General features: G+C 38.7%; 2 protein-coding genes across 5 annotated transcripts in view; one reads left to right on the top strand and one right to left on the bottom strand.

Annotated features, from left to right (window-relative positions):
* Window positions 1-366: 366 nt before the first annotated feature.
* DNAJC9 (DnaJ heat shock protein family (Hsp40) member C9) lies at window positions 367-24,497 on the top strand. 2 transcript variants are annotated; one of them, XM_061161793.1, is made up of 5 exons: window positions 367-665; window positions 843-983; window positions 1,635-1,889; window positions 3,837-3,923; window positions 23,684-24,497. In XM_061161793.1, exons 1-5 carry the CDS (start codon window positions 486-488, stop codon window positions 23,738-23,740), a joined length of 720 nt encoding a protein of 239 aa, XP_061017776.1. In that variant the 5' UTR covers window positions 367-485; the 3' UTR covers window positions 23,741-24,497. The 2 variants fall into 2 exon arrangements, with proteins under 2 accessions (XP_061017776.1, XP_061017774.1); XM_061161791.1 differs by lacking the exon at window positions 23,684-24,497 and adding an exon at window positions 4,304-4,990.
* Window positions 5,542-24,672, bottom strand: part of FAM149B1 (family with sequence similarity 149 member B1) — a 54,026-nt gene continuing 34,895 nt past the window's right edge. Inside the window, exons 8-14 of one of the 3 annotated variants that reach the window (XM_061161789.1) lie at window positions 16,186-16,310; window positions 14,586-14,692; window positions 12,016-12,240; window positions 10,530-10,653; window positions 10,183-10,308; window positions 8,156-8,234; window positions 5,542-7,011 (exon numbers count right to left, since the gene is read on the bottom strand). In XM_061161789.1, the coding sequence (XP_061017772.1) occupies window positions 6,938-7,011; window positions 8,156-8,234; window positions 10,183-10,308; window positions 10,530-10,653; window positions 12,016-12,240; window positions 14,586-14,692; window positions 16,186-16,310 (860 nt within the window). In that variant the 3' untranslated portion in view covers window positions 5,542-6,937. The remainder of the gene's footprint in view (window positions 7,012-8,155; window positions 8,235-10,182; window positions 10,309-10,529; window positions 10,654-12,015; window positions 12,241-14,585; window positions 14,693-16,185; window positions 16,311-24,672) is intronic. The other 2 variants (XM_061161788.1, XM_061161790.1) reach the window with 2 other exon arrangements.

The raw sequence follows: 24,672 nt of genomic DNA, 5'->3' as shown, positions 1-24,672 counted from the left end.
CCCATCTCTTAAGAATTTTCCACAATCTGTTGTGATCCCCAAATTTAAACCACATGAGATTGCCAAATGCTGATGTTACGCTGTTTTTTACTGGAAAAAAAGCAAAAAGAAAGCAATGCTAGGTTCAACCTAATACGAACGTTTACATTGTTGCATAAACTGAGCTGGGACATTGAGGGAAAGGTAGGAATGAGGTTTTCAGAGAAAAGGGAGGAGGGCCGGGGCTGAGAGAATTTATGGAAGGAGATTCCGGTGCTAGGAGACTCACCGCCTCAATGCTGGCTGTCCCCAGCTTGTCCACGCCCACATTTCTCAACGGCCGTAAAGTGCGGCGTCGTGGCCCCGCCTCTTCCGGCGCCTCTTGTGACGCTAGAGCCTCGGGTTTTTTGCGCGGGAAAAGGTAGGAGCTCTTGAGCTCTACTCAGTGTAGCTGGGGTCAGCTGTTTTCGCTGAGGCCGCTGTCCCCCTTCGCACCGCTGTCTGCCATGGGGCTTCTAGAACTGTGCGAAGAACTATTCGGCACCGTAGACCTTTATCAAGTATTGGGCGTGCGGCGCGAGGCCTCAGACAGCGAGGTCCGACGCGGCTATCACAAGGTGTCCCTGCAGGTGCACCCGGATCGGGTGGGCGAGGGCGACAAGGAGGACGCCACTCGCCGCTTCCAGGTGCGCTCGCTAGACTCTATCCACCGGCCGCCCGGGCTTCCCTCCGTTTTATGACCGCCCGGCCTCTCCCGGGGTGGAGTGAGCAGAACCCGGCCTGGCGTTTTCTAATCTTTTATTTCTCGCGGCGCGGTTTCATTGAGAGGCGGAGGGGTGATTTTAGTGTACTCTTTCCCGCAGATCCTTGGGAAGGTCTACTCCGTTCTGAGTGACAAAGAACAGAGAACATTATACGATGAACAGGGAACAGTGGACGAGGATTCTGATGTGCTCAGCCAAGACCGGGACTGGGAGGCCTATTGGAGATTACTCTTTAAAAAGGTAAAGAACTCTGGAGATTTTCTTGTGACCGTTCCCATTTCTCATTCAACAAACCTTTATTGAATGCCTCTAAGGCCTTGCGTTTTGTGTTGTTAAGAATGAGGATTTTTTTATTTGGTCTCTATAAATAGTAATAAACGCACACACAACACAGACATTCCTTAGGAGAGACTCACTTCTTTGAAGAAGGGCAAATTTATCTAACCGTTCTGTTGAACCATGTGTATATGTGTGTTATAACGCATGCACGTACATACATAGATAACACTTAATGAAATGGGCCTTTAACTATCTGTTGGTGTAGAGTGTAGTGATTGGGGGGGGGGGGGACATTACATTTTTTTATAATATGTGCTTTATTTTACAAAGCCAGGTGTAAGCCCTGAGTATTTTTCTGGGTCTCTTCCCACCTTTGGAAACTCACTTAAATTTTCCTGGTGTGTAGCTTAGCAGTTCTAAAGATTGGACTAGGGAGAACTCTAGAAAATCCTTAGCATAGAAAATTTGCTTCCTTGCAACAATTTCAACTCAAGCAGCTGTTGTATTTGGGGAGAAATATTTTGACACCTGAGTTAACTTTTTTCTTGTATTCCTACTATTTAAAATAAACTTTTCAAAGTTACAGCATGTGTCTCTCTCTCATTTGTTCAGATATCTCTGGAAGACATTCAGGCTTTTGAGAAGACATACAAAGGTTCTGAAGAAGAGCTGACTGATATTAAACAGGCCTATCTGGACTTCAAGGGTGACATGGATCAGATTATGGAGTCTGTGCTGTGTGTGCAATACACAGAGGAACCCAGGATAAGGCACATTATTCAACAAGCCATTGATGCTGGAGAGGTCCCATCCTATAATGCCTTTGTCAAAGAATCGAAGCAGAAGATGAATGCAAGGAAAAGGAGGGTAAGGTTTTGAATGCCATTTACTATTTATATCTTGACTACTTCCCAAAGGAATTTGAGGATATTTATAACAACGAAAATATATATGACTGCTGAAATAAAGATAAGGCTTAACTTCTTTTTTAGTTGCCATCTAACTGAGCATAATGAGCTCATTAAGAGAAACTTTTTTTCTCTACTCTGTTGTGCTCAAAAGGATTTTACCGCATGGATTAGATAATCAGTATCATTTGAAAGTAGCACTGAAATATTCTTCATATGGGCCAATTCTTTTAACCTTGCTGAAGCATTCTAAGGCAATAAGGTAACAGAATCCAGATAACTAGGCTCCACAGTGATTCTCACTTGGTTAAGGGGTGAGGAGGTGACAGAGATTGTAGGAATATGTCTTATTAATTCAAATTTCTGTATTCTTGCCCAGTTTGATGGCAACCCACTCCAGTACTCTTGCCTGGAAAATCCCATGGAGGAGCCTGGTAGGCTACAGTCCATGGGGTCGCAGAGAGTCGGAGACAACTGAATGACTTCACTTATTTCGATTCTCGAGTCGGACCCAGAATATAATTTAAAAAAAAACAAAAAAACATGGGGAGATGGGGTGAAAAAAAAAAACTAAAAACCAGTTTATTTTGATAATGGTGTATTTCCAAGCACCCTTTGAGGTACACTTTTGTAGAGTATTAAGGATTGTGGTTTGTGTCCTTTTCACCCATATTAAACTGTGGAGTTGGTGAGGGTAAGGTTGATGACAAGGGAAAGGAGCTTAAGGACATCTGGGGTTCAGGAGGGAGCAGATTCAAGGTAACAGATATCTGTGCCTCTGGTCTTTAGGGGAAGACCGGACTGGTATTAAAGTCACTCTTGCCTTATCCTGGCTTTCATAATGGGAAATCTAGGGAGAGCAGACAGTGTAAGACTGTAGCTCTTTGGCGGGTACTTTATTTGTATGGCTGAATTGGAGGTGGAGTTAGGTCTGTGGCTTTTATGTAAAAAGATGCAGGAGAAACCTGACACGTGTGTTGAGAGAAGTGGAATGTGTATCAAGATCACCACTTTGGCTTATAGGCTACATCTGTCTAGATTTCAAGCTGACAGTTTAAGTTGGCAACTTTTTTTAGGTGAAACTGACCACAGCTGTGTTCAGTAACAGCCTATTAGCTTGAGAAACTTGCCTAGAGTTTGAGGGGTGGGGTGGGGAATGGAATAGTTTTGACAGAGAATTCTGCAAACTTAGAGAAAAAACAGTACTAAAAGAAATAAATTGATTTCAAGGACTGGAAGTAGGCAGGGGAAACTCTTTATTGGAGTAACAAGGTCCTAACATATCATCATTCTCAGTATTGATAGTATTCCTTGCTAGTTAGAAAATTCTCTGGGGATTGGGACCTCGCATAGTCTTAGTTGTTGCCCTGGAGAATGAATTTACTAACCTTTCCCAAGGTATTCTTGTAGTAGTTTGGAATCAGTGCCCTAGTAAAATTTGGCAAGAGGAGGTGGCTTTGAAATCGGGTAAAGAAACGTTAAAACGGAATTTGTTAGTTTATTCTAACTACTTGGGAAATTTTAAACCAGGGTTGCGCTCTTGGCTACCACAAGTCACATGTAGTAAATTTGGTTTCCAGAGGAGGAATCTGAGGTGCCTGTGTCCTGGCAACATTTTGAGGGCATCCTTGGTTAAGTGACCTTTCTTAGCTCTTCTAGCATTTTGTTTTCCTTTCTGTCGCCCTATGGTTTATGGAACCAAATGACCTGCTTACCCCTAGCAAATACAAATGAGGAACACTCACAAATGCTTATTGGAATCAGAGGATCTACTGCTTGATTTTATCCTTTTAATTTATATAATCCTCAAATTGAAATGGTCTTAACAGATTTGCTTTTGGAAAAGAGGCTGTATTTTTAGTATTTGCTAGGTTGGCATTGTATCTCACATGAGTTTCTGTTTCAGGCTCAGGAAGAGGCTAAAGAAGCAGAAATGAGCAGGAAGGAGTTGGGGCTTGATGAAGGAGTGGATAACTTGAAAGCAGCCATTCAGGTAAACTGTCAGGTTGTCTGTGAAGCTTACCTCCATTTCTTTCACGTTCTGCTTCTTACTGCTAATATTTCTTTGGAGTGTATATAGTATGATAGGCATTTTGTTTTCATCTTTTAAGACATTCAGATACCATACAGTCATCCTTTTAAAATGTACAATTCAGTGGTGTAATTCAGTGTTTTTTTAGTATATTGATCAGGTTTTACAATCATCAGCACTGTCTAATTCCAGAACATCATCATCACTCTAAACACAAACCCCTTATCCACTAGCAGTCACTCCTCATTCTCCCTTTCCACCAGCCCCTGGCAACTGCTAAATACTTTATTTCTGTGGACAGTCTTGAGTTTTGAAAGCTTGTGTTTTAACTTCTTAAACAGAGCAGACAAAAGGATCGGCAAAAGGAAATGGACAATTTTCTGGCTCAGATGGAAGCAAAGTACTGCAAACCTTCCAAACGAGGAGGGAAAAAAACGACTCTCAAGAAAGAAAAGAAATAATGGAATATTCTCTTCAAAAGTCCATAGGTGTTAACTGATGCCTTTGTAGGCAAGGTACAGTCAAAATTTGAAGACAAAAGTTAACTCAACTCTTGAGAAAAGTTGTCTTTCAAGCCTAAATTATTTGGATCAACTATCTAAACCAAGTAGACTCTCTCGGCCTGGTCTTAGCATATCCTAGAAATACGCTGACATTCTGTAAGGTCCTCCTATGGAGTTTGGTGGTGATCACTGAGGGAGTGGGGGGGTGAATGCTTCCTTGAGAGCACTTTTCCGTGTGTCTTCTGTATAAGGAACTGTATCTGGAATGCAGATCTGTTCCTACCACTTTCAGCAATTGTTATTTTGCCATATAGGAGTGAGCTTCAGGGTATTCAGTGGTGTGTGTTTTTTAGGACATGTTCTCTACCTAGCCTTCAACACTTGTGGACATCTATTTCCCAAATACTTGCCAGTTTGCTTTCAGTCTTAATGTTCTTGCATAGGCCCTCTCTTTTTTTTTTCCCTACTCAACCAAGTTTGGCACTCTTTGCTTGAGGTATATAGGAGAAACAGGCGTTCAGATTACTTCAAGCACTTTTGTGAGAATTGTACAAGATTAAATAATCAAGTGAAAGATGACTGATAAGTTCCTGGGGACTTTTTAAGTGATCCCAATATGGTCATTTAAAAGATGATTTATTAAATATATGAATGGTGCTTAGGATAAAAAAGAGAGAAGAAAAGTACTTCTAGCCAGCATTGTAGCAGATAGCCTGGTTTAAGTTGCATAAAGAGATGCTGTAATCCTCTCTGTAAATGCTGAATGTCCTTAGAGTCAGGTTACTGAGCTTGTCAGAACTTGTTTCCTCATCTATAAAAGGGTGAGGGAGCTAGGCTAAATGACTTGTTAACTCTGACCTTGAAAGCAAGCTGTTTTGATCCAGTGGTTTGTTATCATGTACTTATGGTATTGATTTGTGAGAACAGTACAGAGATTTTCATTTATATTTAGTAGAATTGGTATGAGTTCATTAGAATATATGAAAATTTTTTAGAGACTGTTCAACTTAAAATCTCTGATTTGTAAGCTAATATATTCAATATCATATGCATAAAACAAGCCTTCTGTTATGAGATTCATGTACATAATTTATCTGAGGTAAGTATAAGACACGTTTTCAGTTTGTGATTACAAATAGGTTAAAAAATACTCTTTTAATTGTATTAAAAATACAGTTTAATGCAGGTTGTTTGCTGTATCTGTCTTCATGTGATAGTATTAGAACACTTTGAAACAATAAAATTATCCCAAGTTATGATCATTTGAATTATCAACTCTGAAGATTAATAGAAGATCTAAAACCAGTATGATCATCAGAATAATTCAATGAAATTTAAACAAGTTTAAGCCATAGTTAAAACCATTGATGCATTCATGAGTGCACTCGGGAAAGGTCCATGTGAAAATCAGAAGAATGTCAAAGTTCTCTTCCTTTGCTCTTAGCATATGTTTATACTAGACAGAACTGCAGGGTTTCGGGAATTTTAAGAAGTTGTGTCTTGCTGGCTCACTAATAGAAAGATTCTATAAATTTTTAAATCGCTTTTCTAATAGACCTGCAGGAGACAATCTGGCAAGGCAGGTGTGATATTTGGGCGTGGCGGGGGGCGGGGGGGGGGGGGGAATGACCACTAAAGTACTTTGAGAAGAAAACAAGTATAACCTGATGTCAGGCAGCTGTTGTAAGGCTTAATTGTCCTACCTGGGGGAAGAAAAAATCCATTATTTATTACATGTATTACTTTATACCAGTGCTCAACATTTATGTCTTTAGTTATTCATCCCTGCCATATATATATCTGCCTATGGATTTGGACATCTAAGAGAAAACTTTAGGAATCACATCTGTTTGGTGTGATTTTTTTCAGAACTGTCTCCTAAAAATGACTTAAAAGTGAGTACACCTCTCCAGAAATTAACACAAGCAGAAGTATTCCAAAGCCAGTAATAATGTTTTCAAACAATTCGCTACCTTTTGTGTACATGTAGTCTGATAGAATGGAGAAGGAAATGGCAACCCACTCCAGTACTCTTGCCTGGAGAATCCCAGGGATGGCGGAGCCTGGTGGTCTGCCCTCTATGGGGTTGCACAGAGTCGGACACGACTGAAGCGACTTAGCAACAGCAGGAGCAGTCTGATAGAATGCGGTAGTAATTGAACTGATCCTTGTTAACAGACAACATGAGCAGTGGTTTGGAGGAAATTATTCATTTGTTACATCTTTGGCTACAAACTTGACTGTCCAGTGAAATGATTAACTTATGCTGAACAGAAGACAGTAATTGGAGATAGAAACAGTACCCATATAATCTTTGGCTGATACTGTTTTCAGTCTGTGGTATCAAAATAACTCACAAAGATGGTTTCAGGTTGTCTCTTATATACAAGGTCTGCATCATGAGATGACTGAACATTGATTTGGAAATCTTCCCATGTGTTCCCTGCAGCCCGAAGCAAGTTCTCATTCATGCTATTGTCCCTGCCTGGTTCTAGAGGTTGGTCCACTTCTGTTTTGAGATTTTGTAGATCCATGTAACTGAGGACCTGAGAGACAAAGATGACATCATAGAGTAACATGAACAGACATTCTAGATTTGATCGTCTTGAGCTCCTATGTACAGACATTTTTTGCTCCAATTATTAGTTAGACTTTAAATTTGGAGACTGTGGCTAAGTAGTAAAGTTTATATTTACTAAAGCAATAAAAATCATGTTTGCATATTTTATCATGTAAAAACAAACAAAGTCTATGTAAGATGTGATACAGTAACCTAACTTTAGAAAATAGTCACTAATTAAAAAGGAGTAAAATGTGTTTCACTTACCTAAACATTATACTAGTTATCCTTGACCATCAGCATGGCCAGATATAATAACTAGCTCAGAGGCAGTAGTGCTTCCCTGAGGACTGATCCAAGAACAGAATCTGCTGACAGCATTCAAAGACTACCAAATATTGCTACTAGGAACCTGAACTAAGAGAATTCATTTGAACTACAGAGATGATTTCAGGCAGATTACTTTTTAACATACTTGCTGATTGATTAATCTGATTATTAACAGGAAACATTTCAACTGCCTGGTAATTCTAAATTTCACCTATAACATAAGGAAAAAATGACCCTGATGGTGAGAAGACCATTACAGGAAGAATTAAGACGTTCTTAAATTTTCTCTTATCACTCCTGTGAAAATAGAAACTATAGAATATAACTTAGAAGACAAAAAAGTTAATGGGATAGAATCAGACTCCTCATGTCTTGGCACTGTGAATTTTTCTTCTTACCTTGGCCTAGCAGTTTAATGGATTAGAGCAGTTTAATCCATGGCAATATAGGTTTTTGCCTACATAATAAAATCCATGCAGTGTTTGAATGTTATGAAAATGATTTATTTGGCTTAATTTGTTTACATTTTTTTAAAAAAAGTATTGTTTACTCTGCCAGAGTAGCAAGAGGTTAATTTATATATGAGAAAACATATCTGGAACTTTTTGGCTTTGAGCAGTTAGAGTTCTCCTCTTATTTTTCTTTTTATTACTATATTCCATATTCCAAAATGAATTTGAGATGATTTACAAAGATGTAGGAAAGCAAAATATAAAATCTGGAGGAAGGAAAAATAATAAGCATGGGAAAAAAAGCAAGATCTTAACAAGACTGTAGTAAAATAAGAGCCATGACCCCACCTGTCCCTGCAGATCCCCTACCAGGTTGGGCCTGGTGAGGATACTCAGCAGCACACGAACGACGATACTGCGTATCTGGCTGTAAAAGAGAAGATGAGTCACTGCTTACAGTGTGACTTCTTCCAGAGGATAATGTGTTAGCTGTTTTATAAGGGAAAGCCCTGAAGTCGGACAGCAATGTAATTGGCATCATCTGTCAGTCTGAGGGACAGTTGGCTGAATACACTTTTAACATGCCAAGTTAAAAATCCCAAGCCAGCAGCCCACAGAGTGACTGTTAACTTGTAAAACTTGCAAGTTCTGCAACTTTATTGATATGTCTTTAAGAAAATCTTAGCATTTATAAATAATCCATATGGTTTCACATTTCTAAGTACTCATAATTGGCTCTCAAGGGGATTTGAGTCCGATTTCCATTGCCTGCTGACTTTTGTTTTTTTTTCCCATTTATTTTTATTCGTTGGAGGCTAATTACTTTGCAATATTGTAGTGGTTTTTGCCTACATTGACATGAATCAGCCATGGATTTACATGTGTTCCGCATCCCGATCCCCCCTCCCCTGCTGGCTGTTTAAAACAACAGAACAGAAGAACCTTTTCAGCAACATCGATGACCTCCATGCTTAAAATGTGACTCTTAATATGGAACTCAACATTTCAAAATTGCTTTAAGGGATTTAAAGACTTTAAGATACAACTAAAATAACCACATGCAGATACTAAAAAAAGAGCTATCAATGCCATTTTGCTGGTACTTCTGGAATAAAAAACATCCCCTCAGTTTCTTGTCAGCATTGGAATAAGAGATTTGAGGGTTTTTTTCCCTCTCCTGATGAAGCCCCATGTTTTCTATCAGTGGTCAGCAAACCTCTTTTTTTTTTTTTAATAGAGGACCAGATAGTAAACATTTCAGGTTTTGTGGAACATACTGTCACTGCAACTACCCTGTTCTGCTGTTAAGAGCAGGAAAGCAGCCACAGAAAGTACAAAACTGAATGAATGTGGTGGCTCTCCTCTAAGAAAACTTTGTTTACCAAAACAGGCAGTTAAGCTGAACAGCTCATGAACTAGGATAGAGGCATGAAAAGATTCTTCCCTAGAGCCTGCAGTGGGAACCTAGCTCTGCTGATACCTTGATTTTGGACTTAACAGACTCTGGAACTGAGAGAATAAATTTATATTGTTTTAGGCCACCCAGTTTGTGGTAATTTGTTATGGCAGCCCAAGGAAACTAGTACAAACTAGTCCCATTCATTTATTCTCACCACTCTTCTACTGGAGGAAAGATCATATATGGTGCTTTAGGCTGATACAGTTTAAGGGTTATGAGTTGAGATAAGTGGGTTGCAAACACCACTGTCTTGAAAACTGGTTTAGGATGTGGGTGCCTGGTTCTTGGGCCATAAGTGTCACTCTCTGGGCTTTCCAAGCCCTCTTGTACAAAGCAACCAAATGCTGTGGGGCTGAGCTCCTGGCTTATAGTTTGGGGCATGGTCAGTGCATGACCTCTAGGCTCCCAGTCAGGTTGTTTCTGATGTTTAAAAGTAAAAAGGCTAGTAAATGTACATTTAGTGGTGACAGTGTTAGCATTTCAAACACCAGTTAACAAAAACTCTGAAAATCTTAACTTGCCCATCCACCAGTCCACAACATAATCTGTTACCACTTTTTGTTTAATTTCCTCAGAGCAATGTTAAAAGAATGAAGTTCATGCTAATCTGATATGCAGTGGGGTTTAACATTTTTTTGCTTATTCTCAGAAATATCTAAATTTTAAATTGCTTAGAATTTGCTATTTATATATAAGGCATTTTACCTTATTTTTACAAGTTATAAAATAATGAGTGGCAGAGACCAGTTAAGAGTTTCAGCAAATGTACTTAAAACGTAAAACACTATTTTTATTAGAACCTCAGCTTTTACTCTTAAGAGTTGGTTAAGCCACCATATAAAGCCTTAAGCCTGCCAAATAAGTTCTTTCCCCTTTCCTCAGCTATCCTACAATAGAGGAAATAAAGTCACTCTACCAAAAATGACTGAGTTGTATTGGGCCTGGAGAAAAAGTCAGGTAACAGGAGCCTCTCCTGGGGCTGCTGATGGTTAGGCTCATCCACCACTGCACTTCGAGCTCGACTGGAATCGCTATGGGTTTTCTGCAGAAGGGATAAGAATTACAGAAACAGTTAATTTATAATGGAGCTGTGCACGTCCAATATCAGTCCTAACAGGTATGGTAATTGCAGGCCATTGTCAAATCAGAATTCAGTTTGTACTTTTGACAGAATATACAAATCTAGACCAGAGCATAGATCCTGCAGAATTACTGACCATGAGGTTTTATAAAAATTGGAAAGGCAATAGGAAGGAGACATACCGTTTGCCTTTGTGGCCCCACCGTGCTCAAGTGTTCTGCTTCAGCTGTGCCAATAGGTGGCAGCAGATTATTTCGACTCAGCAGCAGTGGTGAGGGAGAGGAGAGCGAGTCGGCCGCCACAGGGCTGCAGATCCCACCAGCAAAAACCAAGATATGAAAGCATAAAATTATAACAATATAAACAAACTGGTTAGAATAAATACATTGAACAGATGAGTTTAATGTCATGCACAGAAAGCTTTAAGCTGCCTACACTGTTAAGAGATCTCAAAGGATTTTGGAGAATGAAAATTTTGGGCTTTCTTCATAGTATTTTCCTATTTTTTGTTGAAACTTCATGCTGAGCACACAGCACAAGTTGACCCTTTCTCCCACAAAGAACTGGAATAAAACAATTTTCCCTATCTTGTGTTGTTTTTTCCTGACAAAATCATAGATTTCTAATTTTGCATCTGATGAAACTCACAGTTCTGGGCCTTTTGGTTGTCCTTTTCACTAAAAATTATAATTCCTAGGTAAGGATCCTAAACTTTTATTTCCTTCCAAAGGATTTGGAGCAGTTACAGTATTACTCATGCCCAAGACAGTAATTAAAGCTAAATGATACTTTTCATATCCCAGAAAAAAACAAAGCAACTTATTTTTCCACTTCGATAAAAGCACTGTCAGAGGGATGAAGGATTAATTTTACATCAAAACCACTTATACCCAAGTGAATGTATGGCTCTATTGGTATAGATAATATACCAATAAAGTCAAAATTAAGAAATGTTGGGAGAGAAGTATAGTGACATATGCTTCATTCAGAGGCTGAATTCAAAACGCTGAATTCAGTTATGGTGTTATTAATTCCTACCCTTGATCATAGTCTTAGAAATCAACCCTCTTAAGATGTTTTTTAAATTAACAACTAATGGAAGGATTTTGTTTTAAAAACTTGACTTGGAGTCTTTTGTACAATGAGGTGGGAAAAGGGAAGAGGACATGTTTACTGTTATTTCCTAAGATGTGCCAAGGGACATTGTTTCCTGGTGTACAGGCAGCTACTTATCTGAGATTTATGAAGTTTTCATTGTCAGTGAAATAAGTAAATCCTATTGGTACGGAAAACTATTAAAGGAGAACTAATCATTATTTGGGGGAAGAATTTCACTGAGCATGTTCCCACTAAGGAAAATGTTTTAATAAAATATATGTCTTCTATTCCTTTGATAAGTTCAATATTCTAGCCAACATTTTATTTGTGGAAATATGTTTAGCTAAATCAGAAGGAAGATAAATATAATCAGAAGATAAGTATATCTATATTCAAATATAACTCCATTTTTTTCTATATTAGATTTAAACCAGTGTACAACTCATCATAAGAATATGTAGTGATTACTGCCTAGGCATATATTTCAATCTTATCTTTAAATTCACTCTATATGTAAAATTCTTCATTAGTTTTACCACAGATTCCAGAAATTCTGCTTTTGAAACCTACACTTGGGATCCTCTGCGTATTTCGTCCATAAGTCTTGGTGTTCCAGCGCGTGAATGGCTTGTGCTGATGGGATGAAGGGTACGTGGTGGGGGGTTGCGTCTCCTGGCGGACTGCACTGTATATGACAGAAATGATGTACTAAGCTTCAGGGCTCGATTTGGCCAATTTCGAGTTGAAAAGATGGTACTGGACCCAGGTCTCATAAGTAGCTTGTCATCAAGATCTCTAGTGGCCAAATATCAGAAACCCACAGTGAGATCAAGACTGCTCTGTACAAGAAGACAGAACTCAAAGGGTAAAAAGCCTTAAACTTTCAAGTACATTCAAGGGAGAGAAAGGCAAAAAGAGAAAACAATCCATAAATAACCTAGTTTTAGATGTCACATAGTTTATCTCAGGAATGAGAATGAGTACTTGAAAGAAGGACATCATTTCAGTCTTACACATGATTTACTAGAATGGAGACTTGGGAAAGCAAGTACTTTATTCACCTGCCATCAGAGTCACTTCTTCAGTTACTGGTAAAGGCTAACCTGTAGTGTAGCTACTCCAAAATGCTTCCCAGTTTACCTCAGGGAATGTGCTTCCTACCATGTTGGAGGCCTTCTTTTTGCTGAAGGCGTGTCATCAGAAAAACTTAGTTGAAAGGCCAGTATTGCTGCTTAGTGGTGTGGCACTAGTGTGGCCCCCACTGCAGAGATTAAAATGCGGAGCCGGTTGAAGCCCACAGGGGTAGGGCTCCTTAGAACGCTGGGAGCAGGCAAAGGGTTCAGAGCTTTGTACAGCCCGGGTCAGTACATCCCCATCTGCATAAACAACTGAGATACAATAATCTTCTGTAAGTACTCTGGTAAATAAAATACCATATTCAACAGTTCAGTAGCTTAAACTCTGCCCCACAGATTCAGGTGCTTTGTTTTTGTGTTTTAAGCAGATGAGAGACCGTTTGATGCTGTTATAAGGCACCTAAGAGTATTTACGCTGTGATATGGAGGGGAAGTGGAAGAATAACACTCTGCCACAGGCTTTTGGCTTTCATCATGTTCTTCAAGCTTTCAGGCCACTTTGGTATCATCTAGCACAAAATATTCCTCAGAGTTTGGAGAACTTTGAAGGAAAAATGCCCATCACAGAATAGGGCTAAACCTTGAGCATTACTCGTAAGAGATCTTTCTGGTCTTGCCTCCCTAACCACTCACTTAAGCCCTTTGTTTACACAGCCTACCTGCTTTCTAATTATAGGAGTTTAGGCCTTTGCTGCTCTTCATTCATCTTTATTTTTCCTCTGGACTACTCATTCATATGTGGATTTATCACCTCCACACTTCTAGATCAGTCTCCAAATCTGACCTCTTCTATATGGCCCATCATTGTAAACTCAACAGACCCTACACTTATCTTCCCTGTCCCCAAACTGTCTTCCCTTGAGCTTGAAATCTGAGTTCACCTTTATTCCTCTGTTTTTATAGAATCTGATTTCTTTTATGATAACTCCTATTTTATTACTTTTTTAGTCTTGGCTACATCTTGAGAACAGACCCACAGCTGCCTGAATTCCTGCATTAGACTCCTTCTTTACCTTCAGTTCCTCCTCCTTTAATCCAATCTGTGTTCTACTGCTGTGAAATCTTTCAGATTCCTGATTTAAATTGATATTCTCCCCAGCTGAACTCATACACTGCTGGGTGGGAATGGAAAATGGTATAATTCTTTTGAAAAAATTTTATGAAAGTTTATTATAAAATTAAACATATACTTATCCTTTCACTTCTGGATATTGATAAATGAGACCATATGTCCACAAAAAAGACCAGTATAAGAATATGTATAGTGCCTTTTATATATAACAGCCTCAACCTAAAGAATAGCCCAAATGTTCATTAACAGAAGAATGGATAAATAAATTGTGGTATAATATTAAAACAGAATACTGGTTGTCAGTAAAAAAGAATCACATGCAACATTAATGGATCTCAGAAACATGACATTCAAAACCCCCCATTGTCTGGTTTCAAAGTTCTTTAATTTCAGTCTCTTTCCCGCTAATCACACCAGTGGTCTTTGATCAGAACATTGAAGTTCTAACCTATTGCCTCCTATTCTACTAGAGCAAAAAATGATCTGCCTTCTCTTCTAAATATTTGTATTTTCCTGTCTCCACACCTTTCCCCACATCATTTCTCATATCTAGAATAGCCTTTTTAACTCCTCTGCTTATCCAAACTTACATCTTTCAAGGACACATTTAAAACCTGCACTTACCCACCAAAATGCTTCCCTTCTTTGGGACTGCCATAGTGTTCACTCACTTGAAGTACACACACTTGGTACTCAGTCACAGGAATGCCCTATATGGTTAGGTCTCTTTTTAGTTGTGTGTCTTCTCACCAGTTATTTTATCAGCTCCTTGAAGGTGGAGACCATATTCCTTATATGTTTTTACTCCCCACATGTCTCTGGTTGCTTGGTAGGTACTCAATACATGCATGTTGATTGACTTGCCTTTGCTTTCCTTTTATTTTTTAGTGATCTACTTAAACTCTATAGTCTTAAAATTTTATACTTCTTACAGGAGCTTGTCCATTAGAGAGAGATTTCTTGGCTGTAGAGGCATCCCATGAACCAAGAGACCATTCACATTTGGCTGATGACCACTTGCTGCTTGACAGAGACTCATCTACATATCAAAAGAAAATGTTTCTCATTGGTTGGTGAAGATACCAGCTTAATTTCCCAACTTTGCCAAAAGTTAATATTTCCAAATTAGATCATTTATATATTTTTTCTCCTATGCCTTAACTTTTGTAGTATCCTGGCCAGTATCCCAGCTGGGGCCCCAAGTCCACTGTTAAGATAACAAGATCAGAGTCATCCTCTTCATTTCTGAATGGGGAAGCCTGATCAACTTAGATGAAAGCAATTAATAGCCAATCTCATAGGGGAGAGAGGACCTTTATTATTATTTACATTACATTAGAAAAAACATGGAACAAAAATGGGAAGAATAAGGGTAAACTCTAGTATATAATCTCTTTTACCATTACATAATCCTGTGCTCTGCTAATGCTTTCTATACCTGGAGCAGTCAGCTCTCAATAATAAGATCAAATCTGAAGACTTTACTAGAAGGAGTTAATCTTATTTGTTTTAATGTTAGCAGGATTTAGTCTTACATGGACTGCCACTGCCTCCTTAGTGTTCTGTTTATTTTCTCTCTTAGGCAATCAGTTCAGGGCCCTTTCTGGTTAGCTCCTCGTCTCCCAAGTAGGCATTTTCCTCCCACTTTCTCTCCAGAATATTTGGATTATTGCTTCTCCTTCCTTTGGTCATTAACAACTAGAAATGTGTATGTTAACTTTTCAGGGCTTAGGCTACTTAAACCATAAGCATACCAGTTTGACATCTAGAAGTATTTTATTACTATCACAGGAATATTAGATTACCTGGGTCATCCTCCAGTGTGATAAGATACGGGCCTTGCTGAGTTTGTTTATTTTTCAATTGAAGTATAATTGATGTACAGTATTATATAAGTTACAGGTATGTATAGTATAGTTATGTACAAGCTGAATTTACTTTTAAATAACCCTTTTAAAAATATAGCTGCACAATACCTGGCCAGTATACCAACAAAGCAAACACTAGATCAGGCTCATCAACCTGCAAGAAATGGCCATCATTATATGCCTAAGACTTTTGAAACCATTTTCTCCTTCTTTTGGTTTGCCTTTTATACCTGGGTAATGATTGCTAAACATCCAAAAGCAAAAAAGTCAACAGATTCAAATATAAAAAATAAAAACCAAGTAGGTCAAGATAACAGAAAAAAAGAAAGAAGTCGTCAAAAAGAAATTCAAAAGATAGAATGTTAAGGCCATAGAAAATCTGACATTGGCCCCTCATTTCATTATATATTTCATTCTTCCCAAAGCTGCCTGGAACTGACCATATAGTTAGTTGAATCTTGATTGCACAGCTTATAGATACCTTTTCAAAAGAGCTGAAAATTACTTATCAACTCTAACTTGCTGTTTTTTCAAAATGAAACTTTTGCAAAGAATCACTGGATTACTGTAACACGTAAGTTTACTGGAAAAAAAATTCATAGTGAGCAGACTTCTCTATAAGAACAGGCCTAGGCCCTCCTGTACATTCCCCTGTGGGACTTACCGGATTTGAGGTGATAGACAGCACCTTAGACTGTGGCACTCGAGGTAAGACCAAAGGTTGTAGTTCACTCAGCACACAGGGGCTTTGTGAAGCTGGTCTGGTGATTGCAACATTACTCTCATCATCTGAGCAAAGGAATAGAATCTATTATCCATGGATATCTTCAGACCCACAGCAACAGTACTGTGAAAAAAAATCTCCCCTGAGAATTCATAATCTCAAGCTAGGCTTCACTAATCTTTGTAGCCCAGTTTCATACCACCTGCATGGTTCCAAAAAACCCTTTAAACCATGAATATATTTTAAAGTGGTTTCTCAGGCTGGTGATGTCTGTTGGTTCCTGGCAGAACGAAAAGCAAAGATTACTAGAGCAAAGCTGTCTAATAGGACATTTGGAGATTGAAGGAAATGTTCTGCAAATGTTCTCCAGGATAGTGGCCTCCAGCCACATGTGGCTATAGAGGATTTAAAATTTGGCTAGTGTGGGGCCTAGTAAAACTTACCAGCTATTGCAGAATAAAAGAAACCATAAACAAAATGAAAAGACAACCTGCAGAATGAGAGTAAGTGTTCGAAAATGACATGACTTAATTTCCTAAATATACAAACAGCTCATATAGCTCAACAAAAAACAATCCTATCCAAAAATTGGCAGAAGACCTAAGTAGATATTTCTTCAAAGAAGACATACAGATGGCCAATGGGCACAAGAACAGATGCTCAACACTGCTAATTATTAGAGAAAATGCAAATCAAAACAATGAGGTACCAGCTCACATGAGTCAGAATAGCCATCATTAAAAAGTATACAAATAACACATGCTAAAGAAAGTTCAGAAAAAAGGGAACCCTCCTACACTGCTGGTGGGAATATAAGCTTGTGTAGCCACTGTAGAAAACTGTATCGAGGTTCCTTAGAAAACTAAAGAGTTACCATATGATTCAGCAGTCCCATTCCTGGGCATGTACCTGGACAAAACTATCAAAAAGATGCATGCACCCCAGTGTCCACAGCACCAGTATTCACAAGAGCCAATACATGGAAACAACCGAAATGTCTACTGACAGATGAACGGATAAAGATTGCGTGCGTGCGTGTGTGTGTGTCTGTGTGTGTAATACTACTCAGCCATAAAAAGAATGGAGTAATGCCATTTGCAACAACATGGATGCAATGAGAGATTATTATACTAAGTGAAATAAGTCAAAGAAAGGCAAATACCATATGATAGTATTTGTAGAATCTAAAATATGACACAAACCTATTTGTGAAACAAAAAATTATGGACATAGAGAACAGACTGGTTTCTAAGGGGGAGGAGGATGAAGGAAGGATGGAGTGGTAGATTGGGGTTAGCACATGTAGGCTTTTATATATCAAATGGATTAAAAAAAAAAGGTCCTACTGTATAGCACAGAACCATATTCAGTAGCCTATGGTAAACCATAATGGAAAAGAATATTAAGATATGTAAATATGGATGACTGAATCACTGCTGTACAACAGTAATTAACACAACTGTCAATCAACTATACTTCAATTAAAAAAATTTAGCTAGTGTGATTGAGAACAGAATTTTAAAATTACCTAATTGTAATTAATTAAAAATTCAAATAGCCACATGACTAGTGAAACTTCATACTCATTACCACTGCCAGTTTTTGTGGCAGCGGTAATTATATATTGTTTTGGGAAGATATATACTGAGTGTATAGCAGTGTCACATCTATATCCACTTGTATACGTATTGTTTATGGCTGCTTTCAAGGGCAGAGTTAAGTAGTTGCAACAGATTGGATGGCTGGCAAAGGCTAAAATATTTACTGCCTAGTTCTTTATACACAAACTTTGCTGACCCCTATTTTAGGACATTTCAGTCAACCCACCAAACCAGTCAGAGATCCTCCAGCTCCGTTTTAAAAGTACTGTCTTCTTTTTTTTCAAACTTCTAAGTTTCACAATAACCTAAATTTATGGATACACAGAAAAATAAGTGGTGTTTAGTATATTCGAAATGTTGTGCATGAAGTATTAGTTACTTGGGCTGCCATTAAATGCCAGAGATTGGGTGGCTTAAACAACAGAAATTAATTTTCTCACAGTTCTGGAGCCTCCAAGTCCATGATCAGGGTGCTGTTGGGGTTGGTGTATAGTGTGACCTCTCTTCCCGGCTCCTAGGAGCAGTTGCCTTTTCGCTTTGTCTTTGTTTGCATGACCTTTTCTCTTTGCATGCTTAGAAAGAAGAACTCTAATGTCTCTTCCTTTTCTTAAGGATACCAACCCTATAGGATTAGGATCTCACCATTCCAACCTCATTTAACCTTAATTATCTCCCTAAAGGCCATATCGCCAAACATAACCACATTGGGTGTTAGGGCTTTTGGATTTTAAGGGGAACACAATTCAGTCCATAACACATGGATAAAACCATTTGTTTATCCATCAGTTGATGGGTGTTTAGGTTGCTTCCACTTTTTCGACTCTTATGAATAATGCTGCTATCAGCATTCATGCAAGGCTTTTCTGTGGCTATATTTCACTTCTCTAGGTTATATACTTTTGAGTAGAATTGCTGGGTCATATGGTAATTTAACTTTCTGAGGAATTGGCAAACTGGTTCCACAATGACTATACCACTCTGCAATCCCACCATTAATTTATAAGCATTCCAATTTCACATCCTCATCAATACCTGTTACTGGCCTTTTTTAATCTTTAATACAGTCACACTAGTGGGTATGAAGTGGTGTCTCATTGTGGTTTTGGTTTTTGATTCCCCTAATAAATAATGATTTTGAACATCTTTTCATGGGCTTATTGGCTATTTGTATATCTTCTTTGGAGAAACTGCTCTTTGAGTTATTTGCCAATTAATTGGACTGTTTTTTCTTTTGTTTTTGGGTTGTAGTTCTTTATATATTGTGGATACTAGATTCTTATTAGGTGTATGGTTTACATATATTTCCTCCCATTTTGTAGGCTGTCTTTTCACTTTCTTGATAATGTCCCTTGATACACCCTAAAGTATTTTATTTTGATGAAGTCCAATTTATCTGGTTTTTCTTTGGTTGTATGTGGTCTTGGTGTCAGATGACATCTAAGAATCAACTGCCAAATCCAAGCTCAAGAAGATTTACTCCAATGCTTTCTCCTTTTATGTAGCTCTTAAGTGTGTTCCTTTGCTTCATTTTGAGTTGATATTTTGTATATGATGTGAAGTAACGGTCTAACTTCATTCTTTTCCAGTTGTCACGGCACCATTTCCTTTTTTTCCCCCATCTAAATTTTGTTTTGATTGACAGGGTTGATTTACAATATTCAGTAAGTTTCAGGTGTACAACATAATGGTTTACAATTTTAAAAGGTTATACTCCATTTATAGTTATAATAAAATATTGGCTATGTTCCCTGCCAGCATCATTTCTTAAAGAGACTCTTCTTCCCCAATAGGCTTGGCTCCCTTGTTGAAAATCAATTGACCATAGATGTGTGGGTTTATTTATGGACTTTTTATTCTATTCCATGGATCAGTATATGTTCTTATGCCAGTACTACACTGTTTTGATCACTGTAGCTTTGTATTATCTTTTAAAATCAAGAAGTGTGAATCCTCCAAATTTGTTCTTTTTCCAATATTGTTTTGGATATTCAGGATACCTTGCATTTCTATATGAATTATCTCTTCCAAAAAAGGCAGCTGGAATTTTGATAAGGTTGCACTCAGTCTGTAGATATATTTAGGGAGATTGCCATCTTATAACAATATTAAGTCTTCTGATACATAAGCAGAACCTGTCTTTCCATTTCTTTGTGTGTGTGTGCCCAGTCACTCAGTCAGGTCCAGCTCTTTGCAACCCCATGGACTGTAGGCTGTCAAGCTCCTCTGTCCATGGGATTTTCTACACAGGAATACTGGAGTGGGTTGCCATTTCCTACTCCAGGGGATCTTCCCGACCCAGGAATCAAACATGCATCTCTTGTGTCTCCTGCATTGACAGGCAGATTCTTTACCACTGCATCGCCTGGGAAGCCCCTTCCATTTCTTTCAGTTCAGTTCAGTCACTCAGTTGTGTCTGACTCTTTGCAACCCCATGGATTGCAGCACACCAGGATTCCCTGTCCATCAGCAACTCCTGGAGCTTACTCAAACTTATGTCCATCGAGTTAGTGATGCCATCCAACTATCTCATCCTCTGTTGTCCTCTTCTCTTCCCACCTTCAATCTTTCCCAGCATCAGGGTCTTTTCCAATGAGTCAGTTCTTTGCATCAGGTGGCCAAAATATTGGAGTTTCAGCTTCAGTATCAGTCCTTCCAGTGAATATTCAGGACTGATTTCCTTTAGGACTGACTGGTTGGATCTCCATGCAGTCCAAAGGACTCTGAAGAGTCTTCTCCAACACCACAGTTCAGAAGCATCAATTCTTCGGTGCTCAGCTTTCTTTATATTCCAACTCTCAACTCCATACATGACTACTGGAAAAACCACAGCTTTGACTAGATGGACCTTTGTTGGCAAAGTAATGTCTCTGCTTTTTAGTATGCTGTTGAGGTTGGTCATACCTTTTCTTCCAAGGATCAAGCATCTTTTAATTTCATGGCTGTAGTCACCATCTGCAGTGATTTTGGAGCCCAAGAAAATAAAGTCTCTCACTATTTCCATTGTTTCCTTATCTATTTGCCATGAAGTGATGGGACCAGATACCATGATCTTATTAGTTTTCTGAATGTTGAGTTTCAAGCCAGCTTTTTCACTCTCTTCTTTCACTTTCATCAAGAGGCTCTTTAGTTCTTCTCTTTCTGTCGTAAGGGTGGTGTCATCTGCATCAGTTTTGTTCAGTGCAGTCGCTCAGTCACGTCCAACACTTTGCAACCCCATGAACTGCAGCATGCCAGGCCTTCCTGTCCATCACCAACTCCTGGAGTCCACCCAAAACCATGTCTATCGAGTCGGTGATGCCATCCAACCATCTCATCCTCTGTCGTCCCCTTCTCCTCCTGCCTTCAATCTTTCCCAGCATCAGGGTCTTTTCAAATGAGTCAGCTCTTCGCATCAGGTGGCCAAAGTATTGGAGTTTCAGCTTCAACATCAGTCCTACCAATGAACACCCAGGACTGATCTCCTTCATCTGCATATCTGAGTTTACTGACATTTCTCCTGGCAATCCTGATTCCAGCTTGTGCTTCATCTAGCCCAGCATTTCACATGATGTACTCTGCATATAAGTTAAATAAGCAGGGTGACATATTGGCACCCAAGGGTAACAGCCTTGATGCACTCCTTTCCCAATTTGGAACCAGTCCATTGTTCCATGTCCGGTTACTGTTGCTTCTTGACCTGCATAAGATTTCTCAGGAGGCAGGTCAGGTGGTCTGGTATTCCCATATTTCCACAGTATGTTGTGATCCACACAGTCAAAGTCTTTGGCATGGTGAATAAAGCAGAAGTAGATGTTTTTCTGGAACTCTCTTGCTTTTTTGATGATCCAGCTGATTTTGGCTATTTCATCTCTGGTTCCCCTGCCTTTTCTAAACTCAGCTTGAACATCTGGAAGTTCACAGTTCACAAACTGTTGAAACCTGGCTTGGAGAATTTTGAGCATTACTTTGCTAGCATGTGAGATGAGTGCAATTGTGTCGTAGTTTTAGCATTCTTTGGCATTGCCTTTCTTTGGGATTGGAATGAAAACTGACCTTTTCCAGTCCTGTGGCCACTGCTGAGTTTTCCAGATTTGCTGGCATATTGAGTGCAGCACTTTCACAGCATCATCTTTTAGGATTTGAAATAGCTCAGCTGGAATTCCATCACCTCCACTGGCTTTGTTTGTAGTGATGCTTCCTAAGGCCTACTCACTTTGCATTCCAGGATGTCTGGCTCTAGGTGAGTGATCACACCATTGTGGTTATCTGGGTTGTGAAGATCTTTTTTGTATAGTTTTTCTGTGTGTTCTTGGCAACTCTTCTTAATATCTTCTGCTTCTGTTAGGTCCATACCATTTCTGTCATTTATTATGCCCATCTTTTCATGAAATGTTCCCTTGGTATCTGTAATTTTCTTGAAGGGATCTCTAGTCTTTCCCATTCTATTGTTTTCCTCTAATTCTTTGCATTGATCACTGAGGAAGGCTTTCTTTAGGCCTTATCTATTTTCTTTCAATGTTTTGTAGTAGTCTGTGTAGAAGTCCTATACTTCCTTGGTTCAGTTTATTCCTAGGTATTTTATTCTTTTTGATACTAGTATAAATGAATTGTTTCCTTAATTTCATTTTTGATTGTTCATTGATAGAAGCTGGAAGAATTTTGAGAAGCATGATAGAGAAGTCACAAATTACCTTGAACAGACTTAGGAGAAATTTGGATTTGGAAGGTGCTGTAGGGGAAGGCTCAGAAGGAAATGAGGAACATATTAGAAACTGGAAGAAGGGAGAACATTAGAAACTGGAAGAAAGGAGATGCTTGTTATTTTGTGACAGAAAGTTTAGTGAAATGGTCTCTTATGGTCATGTGGAAAGCTGAACTTTCAAAGTGATGATTTTGGTTATATAGCTATGGAGATTTCCTAGCAAAGTGTTAAAGGTGAAGCCTGATTTTTTTCTTGCTGCTTATAATAAGACGCGAGATGAGAGAAATTGAGGGAAAAACTATTAAACATAAAGAAAACAGGACTTAATGATTTTGAGAATTCTCAATCTCTCTAGATGGCAAAAGATTCCAAATAAAGGAAGGCTATCAGACCCCCAAAATTCTACTGGCAGGATGCAACCTAATAAAATTACTTAGCTACAAACATGATACCTTTCATATTAATAGGATGACTCAGAGGGTGAAATCAAGAGCTCAGAGGGGAGAGCAGAGAGCTAAGAGGATTATTTCCAGGGCTTGAAACTTGATGAAGGAATCTCGAATATTTTCACAGGTGGATTTCAGAATTGCTAGGGACCCCTTCCCCACCCCAGCCTTTAACTGGAGTGTCTATAACGGTTATCCTTTTCCTGGCCCACTATTATATGTTGGGTTTGTTGGGATCAAATATCAATAATTTGTCTCTAGGAACAGAATGGCTGGATTAAATAGTTAGATGTTTATGTACCTCTGTATTTAGTTTCATAGGGCTATAGAATAGAAATGAATTGTACCGCAGTAACTTAACTTGCCCTGTATTACATCCAGGAACTTCATTCTTACCTGATTCAAAAATCTTTGGAGCTGAGGCTCCATCATTCCAAGAATGATTCTCTAGGAAACCTTTAAAGAGAGTTGAATGTACTTTGCATGTGGGAGCACATGACTCACTGGGGGTCAGGAGGAGGAATGTAGTGGACAAATTCCAGTGTGCCCCCACCAGTCCATGATTCTCATCTCTTGGTGTTCACACCTTTGTGTAATCCCCTCCCTTGGAGTGTGGGCAGGACCTGTGACTTGCTGCAAACCAACAGATGATGGTAAAGGTGATGGGATGTCACCCCTCGATTATGTTACATAATCTTCTGTCTTGCTAGGAGATGAGCTCTCATTCTTTCTTACTGAGAAAGCCTTGGAGAAGTAAGCCACCATGACTACTGCAGCTACAAGAAACTGGATGCTTCCAAAAACATGAGCCTCAACAAGAGAACCAGCTCTGACCAACACCCTGATTGCAGCCTTGTGAGATCTTAAGTAAAGGACTAGCTGGCTGTTACTGGACTTCTAACTCACAGATCTGTGATACAATAAATGTGTATTGTTTGAAGCTGCTAAGTTTGTGTTAATATTTTGTGCAACATAGAAAACCAATACAGACAATTGTTAAGACATTAAATATACATTTAACCATATACTCTGACAGTTCCACTCCTAGAAATCCACCCAAAAGAAAAGGAAATATATGTCAAAATATATACCTTGTACCCTAGTGTTCATAAAAGCACTAATAGACCAAAAATGAAAATAGTCCAAACATCCATCAACAGATAAATGGACAAACAAGTTGTGGAACAGTGGAATACTACTTAGCAATAAAAGGAATAAATTATTGCCACATGGATGACTCTCAGAAAGATTTATACTGGGAGAAAGAAGATGATAAAAAAAAGAGTCAATACAATGTGATTCCATTTAAGCAGGTAAGTTGTCACTTAAGGATAGTGGGTTGGGCAAGGGTAGGAGGGAGGGATTACAAGGTCATGATTTTTGTGGGTAATGGATATGTGCACTGTATTGACTATCCTAGTTACACGGCTGTATATACATAAATCAACTTATTAAATTATATACTTTAAGTTTTACTGGTTTATTGTATATCAGTTCTTCAATAAAGTGGTTTTTAAAATGTATTTGTGACTTGCACATGTTTTTTTTCTCACAAATAATTACACTCAAAAAGAAAGCTCAATCTCTAGTCATCATAGACTAGGCCTCATTACTCATCCAGTCATTCCCAAATATTGTCCAACTATCTGTTAGTTTCTATAAGAAATACAAACATGATTCTTTTGTACTATTAAGCATA

This window comes from Dama dama, chromosome 15, assembly GCF_033118175.1.
Source record: "Dama dama isolate Ldn47 chromosome 15, ASM3311817v1, whole genome shotgun sequence".
Lineage (NCBI taxonomy): Eukaryota > Metazoa > Chordata > Mammalia > Artiodactyla > Cervidae > Dama > Dama dama.
The sequence above is the reverse complement of the archived record's forward strand: the minus strand, read 5'-3'. Positions and strand labels throughout refer to the sequence as shown.

What these genes read in the sequence shown, in the direction of transcription:
- DNAJC9 (XM_061161791.1), top strand. Translation starts at nt 486, where the DNA reads ATGGGGCTTCTAGAACTGTGCGAAGAACTATTCGGCACCGTAGACCTT. An exon ending in GGAGATTACTCTTTAAAAAG is followed by an intron (nt 984 to 1,634) that starts GTAAAGAACTCT and finishes TCATTTGTTCAG; the next exon opens with ATATCTCTGGAAGACATTCA. An exon ending in TGAATGCAAGGAAAAGGAGG is followed by an intron (nt 1,890 to 3,836) that starts GTAAGGTTTTGA and finishes TTTCTGTTTCAG; the next exon opens with GCTCAGGAAGAGGCTAAAGA.